We start from the raw sequence: 14944 nt of genomic DNA, 5'->3' as shown, positions 1-14944 counted from the left end.
AACTTTTTAGTTGAAATATATGGAAATAATTCTATTACTTAAAATTTGAAATACAATTTATTGCTCACTTAACATGTATGCTAATGATTGTGGGTGCTGTAATATTATTTAAAATAATGCTGAAATTCAGTGGAGATGCAGACATAGAGAACAGACTTGTGGACAAAGTAGAGGAAGAACAGGGTGTGATCCTTTGAGAGAGTAGCATTGAAACATATACATTACCATATGTGAAATAGATAGCCAGTCAGAATTTTCTATATGACACAGGGAGCTCAAACCCAGTGCTCCATGACAACTTAGAGGGGGTGGGATGGGGTAGGAGGTGGGAGGGAGGTTCAAGAGGGAGGGTGCATATGTATTTGTGGCTGATTCACATTAATGTATGGCAGAAACCAACACAGTATTGTAAAGCAGTTATTCACCAATTAAAAATAAATAATTTTTTAAAATAAATTAATAAATAATACTGAAATCTGACTATGATATATAGTAAAGGGTTGCTTTTAGAGTGAGAAAGCAAAAATGTTATGATTAGACTATCTTTTAAAAAAATATAGCCTGTCTTAAAATGTGTAAGATACAAAAAAAAAAGCACATAATTGTTTTTAAAAGTAAAGAATAGAGGAGGAACAAGATGGCAGAGGAGTAGGTGGACGTGGAGTACATCTCTCCCCACGGATACATCAGGAATACACCTTCGACACAGAAGTGCATGCAGAACACCAGATGAGAGTGGACAGGAGTACCTGACCAGTGGAAAAGAATATATAGAACCACGCAAAACTTGGTAGGACAAAGGAATTAGGGGGGAAAAGGGAATGTTAGTAGGACTGGACCTGCCCTCCGTGGGTGGGGGAACTGAAGCAGCGATCCGATCCCCACATCAGGGCAGTTGTCTGAGTCAGAGGAGAAACATTTAAGGCTGAGAGTGAAACAGCTGATCTGTGGCAGCCTAAATGGAATGAGAATCAGAGTCCTTGCTGCAGCCATACATATCCCAGACAAGAATCCTGGTCCCCTGGAAGGCGCAGCAGCTGGGAGCTGGAGTTTAGGGATTGTGGAGCAACCCCAGGGCGAGGGCTGCTGTTGACTGCAGAGAGACGGATTGAGGGGGTGTGAGGTAGGAGATCATGGTGGGAAATGCCTGCGGAGGAAAGCCAGGCAGTCATGGAAGCAAGGCGGTACTGCTGAGTCACGCATGGGGGTGGAGCCATCACCATAGCCTCTCTCTCCCCACATGCCAGCATTGGCAGCTGAACAACAGAGAGGCTGGCCCATCAAATGCCCGAGGCACTGAACTACAGAGTAGGACCCTACCCAGGGTGCTCCTCTAGGTGACTGATGCACCGAACTACAGAGTACGGCCCCACCCAGAGTGCCCCTTTAAGTGCCTGAAGCGCCAGTCCACAGAATAGGACCCCAGCCAGGGGTGCCCCCTCTATGTGCCTGACATGCGAAACTACAGAGAAGGACCCTAGGCAAGGGAGCCCTCTAAGTGCCTATACAGGAGGAGCTGCAGACAAAGACTGGCCAAAGAAGCCTTCTGATCCCCAGCTACAAGAGGCTGGGAAAAAGGCCGTAGGGCCATAACTCCTGTGACGGAGGCAGTCCTTGTCCCTGCACACTTGGTGCCACCAGGGTCCCCATGAGCCAAGCAGCTGTGCCACCTTCACGCTCAGCTCTCACTGAGGCAGAGCTGCCACGGGCAAAAAAGTCTTGCCTCTGTGCGCGCAGGGTAGCTTCGGTCATGTCCAACTCTTTGCGACCCTGTAGACTGTGGCCTGCCAGGCTTCTCTGTCATGGAGGGGGGTTCTCCAAGAAAGAATACTGGAGCATATTGGCCAATACTGGTTGCCATACCCTTCTAGAGCACTATATTTCCTGCTGCCCTAGCTGCCAACCCCTCTGAATACCTGGTGCTGCCAGACCCCTGTGACCCAAGAAGCTGCAGCACATCCACACCTGGCCCTCACAGGTTAAACCCAACTCCTCTGGGGCAGCCTTAGGAGGAAAGCCCTGTGGACGACCCACATGTAGAGGTGGAAATAAAACCACAGTTTCAACGCAGCGGCAGTGTGGCTAAGGAAGAAGACCCAAAACTTTCCCACCAGCTGTACACTTCAGTTCAGTCGCTCAGTCATGTCCGACTCTGCAACCCCATGGACTGCAGCACACCAGGCTTCCCTGTCCATCACCAACTCCCGGAACTTACCCAAACTCATGTCCATTGAGTCGGTGATGCCATCCAACCATCCCATCCTCTGTCATCCCCTTCTCCTCCCCACTTCAATCTTGCCCAGCATCAGGGTCTTTTCCAATGAGTCAGTTCTTCACATCAGGTGGCCAAAGTATTGGAGTTTCAGCTTCAGCGTCAGTCCTTCCAATGAATATTCAGGACTGCTTTCCTTTAGAATGGACTGATTGGATCCCCTTGCTGTCCAAGGGACTCTCAAGAATCTTCTCCAACACCATGGATCAAAATCATCAGTTCTTTGGCGCTCAGATTTCTTCGTAGAACAGCTCTTACATCCATACATGACTACTGGAAAAACCATAGCTTTGACTAGACGGACCTTCATTTGCAAAGTAATGTCTGCTTTTTAATATGCTGTCCAGGTTCAAGCTGCACATTAAATCCACACGATCAACTAGGCAGACTCTCTATCCCTGGGATATATAAAAGGCCATTGAGAGCTCCCACAAAAGAAGACGTACTAGTTCTGGTAGCTCTGGACATTGGAGGCCAAGAACACACAGGAGTAAAACCAGTTTAGAATCTGAGCTGGACCCACAGCAGGTCCAGAGACCAGCACAGTGTTGGAGGTTATCCTAAGGTGGACTGTGACTCCCAGCAAGGGAAAGAACTCTGACAGCAGTGACTGAACAAAAACATTTATTATTCTTTTTTTTGACTTGTTCTATAGATTCTTTTGGATTTTTTCTTTTCTTCCTTTTCTGCCCCCTCTGTTGTAGTTGTCGATTTTGCTAGCACTAAGAAATCCAGTTAAGCTTTTGAGCTTTTTTTTTCCTTTTTCCTCAGTCACATTTTTTTATTGTCATAAACCTCTGCCTCATTGGTGGGCTTTTGCAGGTCTCTGGAGTTTTCCTCTTTTTTTTTTTTTTTCTTTTCTCTTTTTAAAATTTTAATTTTTAGTTTTTTAAACCTATTATTTTTTCTACATTTATTCCTTTGTTTGCTTTTCCTACTGTTCTTTTCCCCTTGCAGTGAACCTTTAATATATATAAATCTTCTTCATCTACCTCTATTTAACTTTGCATATCTATTCTTTCCTTTCCTCTCAGCATATTTGTTAGTTTTGTTTTCATTGCTTTATTCCCCACTTGGCACCTTGCTTTAGTTTTGTTTTCCAGTTTGTGCTTTAGTTAGTTTTGTTTTTAACTGGTAAATATAATTTTTTATTTCCTTTGTTCGCCAGGTCAACCTACTATATTTTTGTTGGACTGTTTTGACTTTGCTCTTGGGCATATATGTATATGTGTATATTCCATTATTTTAATTATTATTTGCCTGCTTTTCTAACTGCCATTTGTCTGTGGTTGATCTGTGGTTCTTGTTTTTGGATATCTGTTTTATCACCTAATGCCATAACAAACCACTTGTGGAATCTTCGTTCCCAACCAGAGATCAAGCACTGAGCCTTTGGAATGGTAGCACGGACTACAAGACCCTAGACTACCAGAGAACTAAACCTAGGGAGTCTCAAATAGTGAGAACTCACACAAAGGAAACCACGTGAATACAAGACCCAGCATCACCCACCCACCAGTAGCACCCTGTGCAATAGCACCTCATCTGAACAACAAACAAAACAAAAATACAAATCAAATATCAGCAGACAGGATTACCACATCACTCAGGCTTGCCCATCAGAGGAAAAACAAACAATCAAAAACTCAGCACAGATCTCACCCTATAGGAAGCTCACACAAACCACTGGACCAACATTAGGGGGCAGAAACCAAAAGGAAGAAAGAATTCAACCTTGAATCCTGGGAAAAAGAGACCTCAAGCACAATAAGTTTAAAAAATACATAGTGAAAAAGCAGACAAATACTACACACATGAAGGAACAAACTAGAAACACAGAAGTCCAAATAAATGAAGAGGAAACGGGCAAACTGCCTGAAAAAGAACTCAGAATAATGGTAGTAAAGATGATCAAAAACCCTGAAAGCAAAATGGAGAAAATGCAAGAATCAATTAACAAAGACCTAGAAGAATTAACAAATAAACATGCAGAGACAAACAACACAATTACTGAAATTAAAAATAGTCTGAAAGGAATCAGTTAGGAGACTGTCTGAAGCAGAAGAATGAATCAGTGAGCTGGAAGATAAAATGGTGGAAATAACTTCTGAAGAGCAAAATAAAGTAAAAAGAATGAAAAGAGCTAAGGATAGTCTCAGAGACTTCTGGGACAATATCAGATGCACCAACATTTGAATTATAGGGCTCTGGGAGAAAAAGAGAAAAAGAAAGGGTATGAGAAAATTTTTGAAGAGACTACAGTTGAAAATTTCCCCAACATGGAAAAGGAAATAGTCAAGCAAGACCAAGAGGCACAAAGAGTCCCATACAGAATAAACCCAAGGAGAAACATGCCCAGACACATACTAGTCAAACTAACAAAGACTAAACACAAAGAAAGAATATTAAAAGCAGCAATAGAGAAGCAACAAATAACATATAAGGGAAATCCCATACACTTAACAACTGATCTTTCAATAGAAACTCTGCAGGCCAGAAGGGAATGGCAGGATATATTTAAAGTACTGAAAGGGAAAAATCTACAACCAGGAATACTGTACCCAGCAAGGATCTCATTCATAACTGATGGGGAAATAAAAAGCTTTTCAGACAAGCAAAAGTTAAGAGAATTCAGTACTACCAAGCCAGCTTTACAACAAATGTTAAATGGACTTATATAGTCAAGAAATACAAGAGAAGATAAAAGATCTACAAAAGCAACCCCAAACAATCAAGAAAATGGCAATAGGAATATATATATATATGTCAATAATTACTTTCAATGTAAATGGATTAAATGCTCCAACCAAAAGACTCAGACTGGCTGAATGGATACAAAAACAAGACCCATTTATATCCTGTCTACAAGAAACCCTCTTCAGACCTCAAGACACATATAGACTGAAAGTGAGAGGATGGAAAAATAAATTCCATGCAAATGGGAAGCAAAAGAAAGCCCTAGTAGCAATCCTCATATCAGACAAAATAGACCTTAAAGAAGATTACACTAGATAAGGAAGGACACTGCATAATGATCAAGGGATCAATGCAAGTGGGAGACATAACAATTGTAAATGTCTATGCGCCCAACATAGGAGCACCTCAATACATAAGACAAAGACTAACAGACATAAAAGGGGAAATTGACAGTACTGCAATAATAGTAGGAGACTTCAACACCCCACTCTCACCAATGGACAGATCATCAAAACAGAAAATTAATAAGGAAACACAAGTCTTAAATGATACATTAGGTGAGCTGGACCTCATTGATATCTTCAGGACATTCCATCCAAATGCAGAAGAGTACACCTTCTTCTCAAGTGCACATGGAACATTCTCCAGGATAGACCACATCTTGGGTCACACATCAAACTTTAGTAAACTTAAGAAGGTTGAAATCATTTCAATCATCTCTGACCACAGCACTATGAGACTAGATATCAATTACAAGAAAAAAACTGTAAGAAACACAAACACATGAAGATTAAACAACACGTTTCTAAATAACCAACAGGTTACTGAAGAAATCAAAAGGGAAATCAAAAAATCTCTAGAAAGAAATGACAATGGAAATATGACAACTCAAAACCTATGGGATGCAGCAAAAGCAGTTCTAAGAGGGAAGTTTATAGCAATACAATCCTACCTCAAGAAACAAGAAAAATATCAAATAAACAGTGTAACTTTACACCTAAAACAACTGGATAAAGAAGAACAGAGAAGCCCCACAATTAGTAGAAGGAAATAAATCATAAAGATCTGAGCAGAAATACATGCAAAAAAAATGAAAGAAACAATAGTAAAGATTAATAAAACTAAAAGCTTGTTCTTTGAGAAGATAAACAAAATTGACAAACCTTTAGCCAGACTCATTAAGAAAAAAAGAAGAATCAGATCAACAAAATTAGAAATGAAAAAGGAGAGGTTACAGCAGATAATGCAGAAATACAAAGGATTATAAGAGACTATTATGAACTATATGGCAATGAAATAGATAATTTGGAAGAAATGGACAGATTCTTAGAAAAGTTCAATCTTCCAAGACTAAACCAGTAAGAAATAGAAATTATGAACAACCCAATTACAAACACTGAAATTGGAGCTGTGATCCAAAATCTCCCAAAAAACAAAAGCCCAGGATCAGATTACTTCACAGGAGAATTCTATCAAATATTTAGATAAAAGTTAATGCCTATGCTTCTAAAACTCTTTCAAAAAATTTCACAAGAAGGAACACTTCCAAACTCATTCTATGAGGCCACCATCACCCCGATACCAAAACCAGACAGAGACAACACAAAAAAAGAAAACTACAGGCCAGTAAGACTGATGAACGTAAATGCAAAAGTCCTCAACAAAATTTTAGCAAACAGAATTGAGCAACACATCAAAAAACTCATACACCATGATCAAGTTGGGTTTATTGCAATATATATTGCAATAAATATATATAAATCAATTGCAATCCTTGCGATATATATAAATCAATCAGTGTGATACCCCATATTAACAAATTGAAAGATAAAAATTATATGATAATCTGAACAGATGCAGAAAAAGTTTTTGACAAAATTCAGCACCCATTTATGATTAAAACACTTCAAAACAAGGAACCTACCTGAACATAATAAAGGCCATACATGATAAACCTACTGCAAATACTGTTCTCAATGTTGAAAAACTGAAAGCATTCCCCCTAAGATCAGGAACAAGACAAGGGTGTCCACTTTTGCCACTGTTATTCAACATAGTTCTGGAAGTCCTAGCTACAGCAGTCAGAGAAGAAAAAGCAATAAAAGGAATCCAGATGGAAAAGAAGAAGTAAAGCTCTCACTGTTTGCAGATGACATGATACTACACATAGAAAACCCTAAAGATAGTAAATTTCTAGAGCTAATCAATGAATTTAGCAAAGTTTCAGGATATAAAACCAATACATGGAAATATCAGAAAGTGAAATTAAGGAATCAATCCCATTCACCATTGCAACAAAAAGAATTAAATGTGTAGAATAAATTTACCTAAGGAGACAAAAGAACTGTATGCAGAAAATTATAAGACACTAATGAAACAAAGATGACATAAGTCGATGGAGAGGTATTCCATGTTCCTGGGCAGGAGGAATCAATATTCAAATGACCATACTACCAAACGCAGTCTACAGATTCAGTGTGATCCCTGTCCAATTACCAGTGGCATTTTTCAGAGAACTAGAACAAAAAATTTCACAATTCATATGGAAACACAAAAGACCCTGAATGGCCAAAGTAGTCTTGAGAAAGAAAAATGGAGCTTGAAGAATCAAGCTTCCTGAGTTCAGATTATACTACAAAGCTACAATCATCAAGACAGCATGGTACTGGCAAAAAACAGAACTATTGACCAGTGGAACAAGATAGAAAGCCCAGAATTAAACTCATGCACCTATGGGTACCTTATTTTTGACAAAGGAGTCAAGAATATACAATGGGGCAAATTCAGCCTCTACAGTAAATGGTGCTGGGAAACCTGGACAGCTTCATGTAAAAGAATGAAACTGTAACACTTCCTAACACCATACACAAAGATAAACTCAAAATGGATTAAATACCTAAATGTAAGACCAGAAACTATAAAATTCTTAGAGGAAAACATAGGCAAAACACTCAGTGACATGAATCTCAGCAAGATCCTCTGTGACCCACTTCCTGCTGCTGCTGCCAAGTCACTTCAGTCATGTCCGACTCTGTGCAACCCCATAGACGGCAGCCCACCAGGCTCTGCCATCCCTGGGATTCTCCAGGCAAGAACACTAGAATGGGTTGCCATTTCCTTCTCCAATGCGTGAAAGTGAAAAGTGAAAGTGCAGTCGCTCAGTTGTGTCCGACTCTTCACGACCCCATGGACCGCAGCCTACCAGACTCCTCCATCCGTGGGATTTTCCAGGCAAGAGTACTGGAGTGGGGTGCCATTGCCTTCTCCGATGACCCACCTCCTAGAGTAACGGAAATAAAAAAACAAAAGGAAACAAGTGGGACCTGATCAAACTTAAAAGCTTTTGCACAGCAAGGTGAAAAGACAACCCTCAGAATGGGAAAAAATAATAGCAAATGAAACAACTGACAAAGGATTAATTTCCAAAATATAAAAGCAGTTCATACAACTCAATGCCAGAAAAACAAACAGCCCAATCAAAAAGTGGGGAGAAGACCTAAACAGACAATTCTCCAAAGAAGACATACAGATGGCTAACAAACATATGAAAATATGCTCAACATCACTCATTATTAGAGAAATGCAAATCAAAACTACAATGAGATATCACCTCACACCAGTCAGAATAGCCATCATCAAAAACTCTATATACAGTAAATGCTGGAGAGGTTATGGAGAAAAGGGAACACTCTTGCACTTTTGGTGGGAATGTAAACTGATACACCCACGATGGAAGACGGTATGGAGATTCCTTTAAAAACTAGGACTAAAACCACAAAACCACAATATGACCCAGCAATCCCATTCCTAGGCATAAACCCTGAGGAAACCAAAATTGAAAGAGACTCATATATCCCATTGTTCATTGCCACACTATTTATAATACCTGGAACATGGAAGCAGCCTAGATGTCTGTCGACAGATGAATGGATAAAGAAGTGTGGTACATATACACAATGGAATATTACTCGGCCATAAAAAGGAACTCATTTTAGTCAGTTCTAATGAGGTGGATGAACCTAGAACCTATTATACAGAGTGTAGTAAGTCAAAAAGAGCAAGACAAATATCGTATTCTAACACATACATATAGAATCTAGAAAAACGGTACTGAAGAATTTATTTACAGGGCAACATTGGAGAAACAGACATAGAGAATAGACTTATGGACATGGGAAGAGGGAGGAGAGGGTGAGATGTAGGAAAAGAGTAACATGGAAACTTGTATTACCTTATGTAAAATAGATAGCCAATAGGAATTTGCTGTATGGCTCAGGAAATTCAAACAGGGTTTGTATCAACCTGGAGGAGTGGGATGGGGAGGGAGATAGGAGGGAGGTTCAAAAGAGAGGCGATATATGTATACCTATGGCTGATTCATGTTGAGATTTGACAGAAAACAGCAAAATTATGTAAGGCAATTATCCTTCAAAAACACAAATTAATTTAAAAAAATAAATTTTTTTAAAAGATGCATTTAATTGCATCATTGTGTAGGATAGCACTGGTCCCTAAAACATACTTTTGTTGTTTTATTCTATAGTTTTTATCACTTTCAATCTACCAGAAAGAATATGCAGGTGGTATTTAATTGTCTTGTTTTCTTTGCTTAGGATGATGTATCCATTAGGAAAAGTGGGACTAGATGTGGAACTATCAATTATCATTGTAGAAAAATATTTTTTAGCTTAAGAGACCTATCTGAGATTATAATGGCACTTTTAAAAATATTGCTATAATAAAATGAACTAGAATTATGAAAGAAAAAAAAGTAAAGAATGCCTTTGAATGACTAATACTAAATGCTCCCTTTAAATGCATTTTCTTTAATTGTATTAATACAGGGTCATCTGCTTTATTTTCTTTGATGGATCAAGCACATTAAAATAAAGTTTACAGACTTTCCTGGTGTCCAGCAGTTAAGACTCCACAGTTCCACTACAGGGGGCACAGATTCCATCCCTGGTCAGGGAAATAAGATCCTACATGCCATGTGCTTAGGCCGAAAAAAAAAAAATACTGATGCCATTCCTTGTTGAACTTGTAAGGAGTCACATCAAAGGACCCACCATTGATGTTGCTTAGATCTAGATCTTATAAACTGTTAATAAGCATCATTTGATGTACATAAATATATGTATATATATAAAATTTAAGATATGTTTAAATGCAACTGTATTATAACTTTTTATGTGTTGTATTTCTTCCTGTTTAAATGTACACATCAGTAACAAAGCTTACAATTCTGTTATTTTCCTCCTAGATTTATTCCTCACGACATTATCTGCTTCTAGTGCCTTCCAGTTTGAGATATGGGAAAATTTGGTAAGAAATCTTTTCTTTTAAGCATTTTTAAATGATGGCTTTCAATGAAAAGCACACAGTTTTAGAAAATAAAATGAAAGTAATCACTTGGTCGATTGATTTCAACAATAAATAGAACAATTTTAAGAGCTTTTGGTTGCATTGCTGCATTCAAACTGCTGAATATTGCTGAAGGAAATGATTCATTCAGCATCAATTCCTCTGCAGGTTTTTAAGCATGACTGCCAATTAAACCAATCAGTCTGTCCTAATGCGCATGTTAACAGGGACCCTGCTAAGCTGTCAGCTGGTGAGAAAGGTGCCTGTCATTTAATTTGTCAGCATGATGGTTTGTTGAAGAAAACCCCTTTTAAAAGACTTATTTTTCCTCTTTGCCTTCAGGCTTCTATAAAAAAAAATAAGAACAACAGTCACTAAATTTACTGCCACGTTGACCAGAATTCATGAAACTTTCCCCGTATTTTTTTTAATTGCAAGTAGAATATTCCCAAACTGGTGTCATGGTTTTATTTTTAGCTTGAGGTAGATTATATTAATGCAGAATAGACTACCCCAAATTTTAAAATTCAATTGTAGGTACATAATAGAGGATAAGATTTGAGGACTGGCCAAATTGGTCAACTGAGTGACATTCATTAAATGATGGTCAAGTATTAAACCTCACTTTTCTCATATGGGAAACAGAAGTAAGAATGTCTGCTTCATAGACTGTGAAGATTAAAATGAAACAATGTGTGTTAAGTATCTGGCACACAGCAGATACTTACCGAATTTTAGTTTGAGATCACTTGATTTCCCAGCTATTTACACTAGATTGTCTTTTATTCAATCCAAATTAAACCCATTGCATTTTAATAGATTTTTGTTAAAATACTCATGAACAATAAACAGATCTTAGAAAATGTAAAGCACAAGCCCGTGGAAGAAGATTCATTATTTGCCATCTCTTACGGCAGAGTCATAACGCAGATTTCTTCATAGGAGGAAACTAGGAAGAGGGGCAGAGCTTTGTTTAGACAAGATTAGGGCTTTTGAATATTACTAACTACACCCCAACTCAGCAATCTGATCCTTCTTTCTCTTTTTAATGAGGCAAGGAGAAAGAAGAAAGACTTCTACACTGGAAAGATTTATCTTTGTTTAATGTACATCTTTTTTAAATGTAGTTGTATTTGTTTTTCTGATGATAGAAATATGGTTGTTATATTCTTAATGGTTACTGTGTATGACATCTTCCACTAGTAGAGGATATTCATTTTCAGGTGACCTTGAAATCAAATGAATCTTGAGGCTTTAGAAAGTGAGAAAATCGGTCATTTTGATTGATTATTAGGATCCATCCGAGAGAGAAAAGCCTCATTGTTAATAAATACATATTTATAAAATCAGGGACTACTTTTAAGTATTTTATTTCCTCTCAACCTAGGCTGACTTAAAGATAATAAAATGAAGCAACTTTCATCGGAGAAAAATCTTCATGAAGAGATTAGATTATGGAGGGGATCTTTTTTCCCTTTGTTATTTTCTTTAAAGAAAATTAATAAATTGTCTATTTGCCAGTAGAGACTAAAGATTTTTCTTGTGGTAAAATAGCTGGAGCCATAAGGTATTTGTGTTATCAGTAATATAAAACTCATTAGTACAAATTAAGGAGAATGTAGACTCAAAATTAACTAGTTCAGACAAAGTTTAAGTTTTGTAAAATGGGAGAATCATTTTTAACTAGTGATTGGACAAGTTGCAGTAACACGTTAATTGACAGAAAAGCCTTCAAAACTTATAAAGCCATATTAGCTAGTAGAGGAATATGAGCGCAGCAAATCTTTTTAGTCAGCTGTGGTGTGCACAGCCCCATGGTAGATGCTCTGGGAGATCAGAAATTAATAGATGAGGAGGAGTGCTAAGATGTGAGTGTAGGCAATTCTGACTGATGTGATAAGATGTACTAACCCCATGTTACAAGGAGTTAAAAAACAGAGCAATTACTTCATTTGGTAGCAATAACATAGCAGTCATTTGGTAGCAATAACCATAATAATTCTTAATAGTTATGAACCATAACAAAGTTCATACGTAACTCACAATTGCCAAAACATGGGAAAAACCTAAATGTCCATTGACAGATGAATGATTAAAGAAGATGGGGGTGTGTGTGTGTGTGTGTGTGTGTGTGTGTGTGTGTGTGTGTGTGATGGAATATTACTCAGACATAAAAAAGAATGAAATAATGCTATTTGCAGCAACTAGAGATTCTCATACTAAGTGAAGTAAGTCTGATAGACATATATGATATCACTTATATGTGGAATCTAAAATGTGGCACAAAGGAACCTACCTATAAATCAGAAATAGACATAGAGATCTGACTTGTGGTTGCTAAAGGGGAGGACTGGGAACTTGGAGTTGTTAAATGCAAACTATTACATTCAGAGTGGATAAACAACAAGGTCCTACAGTATATAGCACAGGAAACTCTATCTAATCTCCTGGGATAAACCAAAATGTAAAGACTACTAAAAAAAGAATGTATATCTGTGTATAATGGAGTCACTTTGCTATACATCAGAGATTGGCACACCACTGTAAATCAACTCTACTTTAATAAAAAAAGAAAAAGAAAAAAGGAAGGAAGAAAAAAATCATCTGGCCTAAAAGGGCCAAGACTGAAAATTTCTAACATAAAGGGTGGTGGGTGTGTTTGTTCGTGGGTCTTGATTTGCCATTCTTCTCTCAACTCTTTCCTTTCATGATACTCCTCTGTTCTCTTCCTTGATTTCTAGTCCTACATTTCTAATCATTTCCTTGATATATCTCTTATCTAAAATAATTTCTTTTCCTGCTCCCAATTAGACCTTCCTTTGTATTTTCTATTACCTTTGCATTGGTAGGCATTCTGTGTTCTCATATCTATCCCTTATCTGTCACCAACATTCCACTCCTTTAATCATCCATCTGTTTCCCAGGATATAGTAAATTCTACTTATCTCCCCACCTCCAGATTTTCCATCTGATATGCAATATCCAGATTAATTGCAACAATGAAAGCTCTATTTATCTCGCTCTCAGTCCTAAAACCTTTAGGACTTAAGCTTCTCAATAAATTTTTAAAAGATCAAACTACTTAGTTTAGGAGTAAAGGCATTTGCTGATCTTGTGTAAAGCAATTCTTCTAATCTTCCAATATCTTTTCATATTCTGGTCCAAATCAGCCACTTTCTGTTCTATGTCCTCTGTTTCCTGTGCATATCCTTTCCATCCTCTTCCTTTTCTTTCAACCACTAAAATCCTGCTCATCTGCATTAGCCATTTCAAATACCACATCTTCCTTAAAGCCTTCCCTGATGATCCTGGGAGGACCAAATGGAAGCAATTGCTCTGTTTTTTAACTCCTTGTAACATGGGATTAGTACATCTCATCACATCAGTCAGAGTTGCCTGCACTCACATCTTAGCACTCCTCCTCGTCTTCAGTTATTTCTCATCTCCCAGAGCATCTACCATGGGGCTGTGCACACCACAGCTGACTAAAAAGATTTGCGGGAGCTCATATTCCTCTCCTAGCTAATACGGCTTTATACGTTTTTAGGGCTTTTTGGTCAATTAATGTTACTGCAAATTGTCCAATCACTAATTTAAAATGATCCTCCCATTTTACAAAACTTACACTTATGACAACTCTTACAAAACTTACAACAATTATTTATTGTTATGAGAATTGTTATGAACATAGGAGTGCCTGTATCTTTTTGATTTATAGTTTTGTCTGGGTGTATGCCCAGGAGTGGGATTGCTGGATCATACGTAGCTCCGTTTTCTGAGGAACCTCCATACTCTTTTCCAGTGGCTGTACCAACTTATATCCCCACCAACAGTGTAGGTGGGTTCCCTTTTCTTCACACCCTCTCCAGAATTTTATTGTAGACTTTTTAATGATGGCCATTCTGATTGGTGTGAGGTGTCCCTCATCATAGTTTTGATTTGTATTTCTCTAATAATTAATGATGTTGAGCATCTACTGGCCATAGGCCAGATGATTCTTTACTGTGGATATCTATCCTTTAACTTGTTTAGCAGTATCCTTGGCCTCTGTTCACTTAGATTCCAGAAGCTACCTCCAACTTGAAACAGTCAAAGTATCTCCATACATTGCCCAATGTCCTCTGGAAAATAAATACACCGCAAGTCAAGAACCATTGCTTCATGTGAAAAAAGACGTAGATACAATGATAGTCCTCATATGTTGCTTCCTGATCATTTTTAACATTTTGAATATGGCAGTTTAAATACTAAATATTAAAACCTGCAGGCCAAAGCATAGGTGGTCATCCATGAAAGGATACTTATTACAACATAGCACCTGTGAGTGGAAATCGAGCAGAAAATGTCTTCTCTCCTGTCAATGGCAGTGTGTTTAGCTGCTTCAGTGATGGATAGCAGATATAATAGTATTACTACTAGCATTCCTAGTCAATAATTGTTAATGTTGACTAAGTACATATTTGTGCGTATGCTGAACTAGTAAGCACTTTATATGCATTATTTTACTAATTTTCACAAAAACTTTGTAAAAGTTCATTTTAGATAAGAGTAAACAGATGCATACATTAGAACTAACTTGCTCAGACCTCAAAACTAGAAACAGTGGAGCTA

General features: G+C 37.9%; 1 protein-coding gene across 1 annotated transcript in view; it reads left to right on the top strand.

The window, feature by feature from the left end:
- ITFG1 (integrin alpha FG-GAP repeat containing 1) overlaps positions 1-14944 on the top strand; it is a 314830-nt gene that overhangs the window by 73886 nt on the left and 226000 nt on the right. The window contains exon 7 of the mRNA XM_043898386.1: positions 10233-10294. Within this exon, the coding sequence (XP_043754321.1) occupies positions 10233-10294 (62 nt within the window). The remainder of the gene's footprint in view (positions 1-10232; positions 10295-14944) is intronic.

The sequence above is a fragment of the Cervus elaphus genome, chromosome 4 (assembly GCF_910594005.1).
Source record: "Cervus elaphus chromosome 4, mCerEla1.1, whole genome shotgun sequence".
In the NCBI taxonomy this organism is placed as follows: Eukaryota; Metazoa; Chordata; class Mammalia; order Artiodactyla; family Cervidae; genus Cervus; species Cervus elaphus.
Note: the sequence above shows the minus strand (reverse complement) of the source record. Positions and strands in the feature narration are given on the sequence as shown.